The 3,948-nt window shown below is 36.4% G+C and overlaps 1 protein-coding gene across 1 annotated transcript; it reads left to right on the plus strand.

The window, feature by feature from the left end:
* The first annotated feature begins 340 nt into the window (after positions 1-340).
* Positions 341-3,203, plus strand: LOC129579564 (sodium leak channel NALCN-like). Its single transcript, XM_055469716.1, has 2 exons — positions 341-1,364; positions 1,457-3,203. The coding sequence occupies exons 1-2, from the start codon at positions 417-419 to the stop codon at positions 1,481-1,483; spliced, it is 975 nt and encodes a 324-aa protein (XP_055325691.1). The 5' UTR covers positions 341-416; the 3' UTR covers positions 1,484-3,203.
* Positions 3,204-3,948: the final 745 nt, after the last annotated feature.

Genomic DNA, 3,948 nt, shown 5'->3' on the forward strand with positions numbered 1-3,948 from the left:
TTGCCGGGGGGGGGCAAAATTTGCCAGGGGGGGTCAGGATCAACGAGATCAGACTATGTCAGAACCTATGTTCCCCAGATTGCGAGATATTGTCGTTGATTTCAAAGTTTCAAAGCCCATATAGCTCGAACGGTAACAGGTAAAAACCACCGATTTCACATAATTGTTGAAATCCCAAAAATTTGGGGGTGTTTCAAACAAACGGAAGATGGCATTGTAATCCTTGGCCGGAGTGCCAACTCGCTATACCAGCCGTTTCAATGGAGATTCACTTCTTCAAAATTTGTCCATTAGTGTAATAACAATAATGTTTGTTTTTCTTTGTCCATCTTAGGCATTTGACAATCAATTCGCTCGCTATTCCTGACACATTTTGTTCAACTGACACAGATTCTGGATATCAGTGCCCGCCCGGGATGAAATGTATGAAGCTTGACTTCTTGAGCAGTTACGTAATGGGATTTAATGGTTTTGAGGACATTTACACGAGCATTTTCACGGTCTATCAGGCATCATCGCAAGAAGGATGGGTTTTTATCATGTACCGAGCAATCGACTCATTACCGGGATGGCGTGCTGTTTTCTTTTTCAGTACCATGATTTTCTTCCTTGCTTGGCTCGTGAAGAACGTCTTCATCGCCGTCATCACTGAAACTTTCAACGAAATTCGTGTGCAATTTCAACAACATTTGTGGGGTGTTCGTGGTCAAATTCAGAACAGTTCAACCACACAACTATTAACTGGCGACGATTCAGGTTGGAAACTAATCACAATTGATGACAATAAGCACGGTGGGCTCGCTCCAGAAGCATGTCATGCCATTTTAAGATCACCCTACTTCAGAATGATTGTAATGACCGTTATTTTAGCCAATGGCATAGTCACGGCGACTATGCATTTCAAACACGATGGTCGACCACGACAAGTGTTCTACGAACACTATTATTATATCGAGATAGTGTTTACGTTGTTCTTGGATATGGAAACACTTTTCAAAATATATTGTTTGGGTTGGCGCGGCTACTACAAACATTCCATTCATAAATTTGAGCTACTCTTGGCAATTGGTACAACGTTGCACGTGATTCCCGGCCTTTATTTGTCGGGCTTGACTTATTTCCAAGTTTTGAGAGTAGTTCGTTTGATTAAAGCCTCTCCAATGCTTGAAGGATTCGTCTATAAAATTTTTGGACCCGGGAAGAAACTTGGAAGCCTCATCATATTTACTATGTGCTTGTTAATTATTAGTTCTTCAATTTCGATGCAATTGTTCTGCTTTCTATGCGATTTCACGAAATTTCAAAGTTTTCCGGAAGCATTCATGTCTATGTTCCAGATATTGACTCAAGAAGCGTGGGTTGAAGTAAGTTTCGTCAAAGTCCCATTAACTAGCTTTGATTATTGACATTTTTGAAATATTTTCAATGATCTATTTTTTCATGCTGCTTGGCTCAGGTTATGGACGAAGTAATGATTAGGTAAGATTTAATCACGCCGGATCGATTAATAATTTCACTTTTCATTGTGCTATAAAGTTGGCGACAGCACGCGAGTGACGAAAGCACCCTAGTGCTGAAAGTCGAACCCATTTATCACAGCCGGCGACAGCAGGCGCGAGTGACGAAAGCACCTCTGTGCTGAAAGTCGAACTCGCCTATATATACACGCAATTTCGAACTTTTTTCCTAAGAGGCCATCTGGTATGAATGAAGTATCGCTAGGAAGCCCCTGGCTCATAGGCCCAGAAAATGCATTCAAACTTGGGAATCGACCAACCGTCTCCATAGAAATAGCCACTTGAAAATTATGTGCAATTATCAGTTTTCCCCATTTACCGGGTGTTGAACGCGGCCCGTTCATCTTGAAACATGTTTTTTCTGAGTCTACTCGTCGAGACCTTTCCAACAAGCCCAAGAACGTCGAAATTGGACCATCCGTTCATGAGTTATGACGATTTAAAAAATTTCTTTGGCGTCTCCACCAATTATTCTGAGATAATATTTTTTCTGTCCGTCCGTCCGTCCGTAGTTTTTGTCCGATCTTTTTCAAACTTTCAGACATTGAACTATATCAAAAACTAAGACTTTTTTGTTCCGGCATTTTTTGATTTGGCCGCCATCTTGGCCTTGGCCGGCCTTTGAAAATTCAAAATATGGCCTTCTTTCCAATGATCACTGTGCCTAACCCAGTCAACCGATTTCAAACTTTTGGGTATCGTTGGAAAGGTCTTAAGGCCAGCTATCAAATGACATCTATTCTAATTTGAAAAAATTGAGTTGGCATGGTCTTATCTGGCGAAGAAACGCTGTATGGTGCAGAAATAATATTTTTTTTTATGGGCAGAAACCCAAGAAAATGGACACCTGGCCTTGCATAAATCGGCCATTTTCTCAAAAACGGCTCCGACGATTTTTTTAAAAAATTTTTGGAATTTAGCCTCAAGTTAGAGCTAAAATTTGAGATATTTTTTTTTCAAAAGTTTTTCTTCCTTTTTGAATTTGAGAAAACTGAATTATTTGAGAATTGTTGTTCTTTGTAAATAGTTATTTTAAATTTTGAAAATTGTATTTTGAACAATGTCGGCTTGTTTTTAGGTAGACAATAAAACACTATATATAATATAGCTTATAATTATCTGGGAAAACTCTGTTTTTTGAGATATAGCCATTAGGAGTTAGAAAAAAAATGAAAAATCGACAAAAATCGACTAAAACTCATTTTTGTTGCCGTGAATTAGGGCAAAATCAAAACCAAAGTGATTTTACGTTCAGATAAATAAAATTCCTTCAGATACCAGCCCTTCACCAAGTCTTTTTATTCCACGCAATCAACAAAAAACACAAAAAAGTACTTTTCATGAAAAAATCAAAATCAAAATCAGAAAAATTCATCATCAAAAAACTAAACATGTGATAGTTTCTTAGTATAAAAGCGATATGTAATTTCATCAAAACAAAATGTAATTTCATCTGTCTGTCCAAAATTCAAATTTTATTTAACAAAAATTTTTTTTTAATTTTTTCTCCTCCGGTGTGCGACTCGAACTCGAGTCCACACGCTCATAAGTCTGCTCTCCTACCTACGCGCTGATTTTGCTTTATTCAAAATGGCGACAATGCTGGTTTTTAACTACAACATTTCATGTGTCATTTTTTTTTTGGCTCAATACACATCACTTTGTGTTTGTTTAGTGTTAGTTGGTAAAAAAAACTTTGGGTACAAAACAATTGATATCAAATAAAAAAACTTCTTTCGAAGTAATTCCTCATGACGAAAGCGAACATAAAACAGCTGATATCAATTTTAAAAAATCAATTGCGATTCCCAATTCGACCAATCGGCTCCACATAAATAACCATTTGAAAATTGAAAGCATTTTTCAGTTAGCTGTCAAAGTCATAACAAGTACATTTTCATTGCTCCGCATCATTAAATCAAATTTAAATAGTTTTTGTGTTTTTCTCGAAGAGTTTTCTGAAATTTCTTGATTGAATAGAAAAATTGGATGAAAATTTCTAAGAAAACATTGAAGTTCAGTGAATTTTTTGAAAAGAAAGTCACAATCAATCGTGTAAAATCACAAACATACAACTATACATTATTATTATTATTATTCTGCACCATACAGCGTTTCTTCGCCAGAGGTGGTTTATTTAGTATAAATAAAAATATTCTGGTATATTTACAATATATACAAATTCAATTTCTCCAAATTCGGTTTCTCTTAAAATATTCAGCTAATCTCTGTTTTACAGTATTTGTACTTGCATTGAAATCAATTAAATAAGTATCACAACTCGGAATCAAAGTAATATTACATTCATTTGGTAAATAATAAGGGTGGCTTGATAGAAAGGAGTTTCAAACTTGGCATAGTTATTACGATGCGTCGGCAACAGCAGAAAATCTGAGTCTCTCGTCCAATGTCGCGGTGTTTTAAAATTAAT

This window comes from Sitodiplosis mosellana, unplaced genomic scaffold (genome assembly GCF_009176505.1).
Source record: "Sitodiplosis mosellana isolate CC-2019 unplaced genomic scaffold, AAFC_SMos_1.0 Smas_scaffold_6244, whole genome shotgun sequence".
NCBI lineage: Eukaryota > Metazoa > Arthropoda > Insecta > Diptera > Cecidomyiidae > Sitodiplosis > Sitodiplosis mosellana.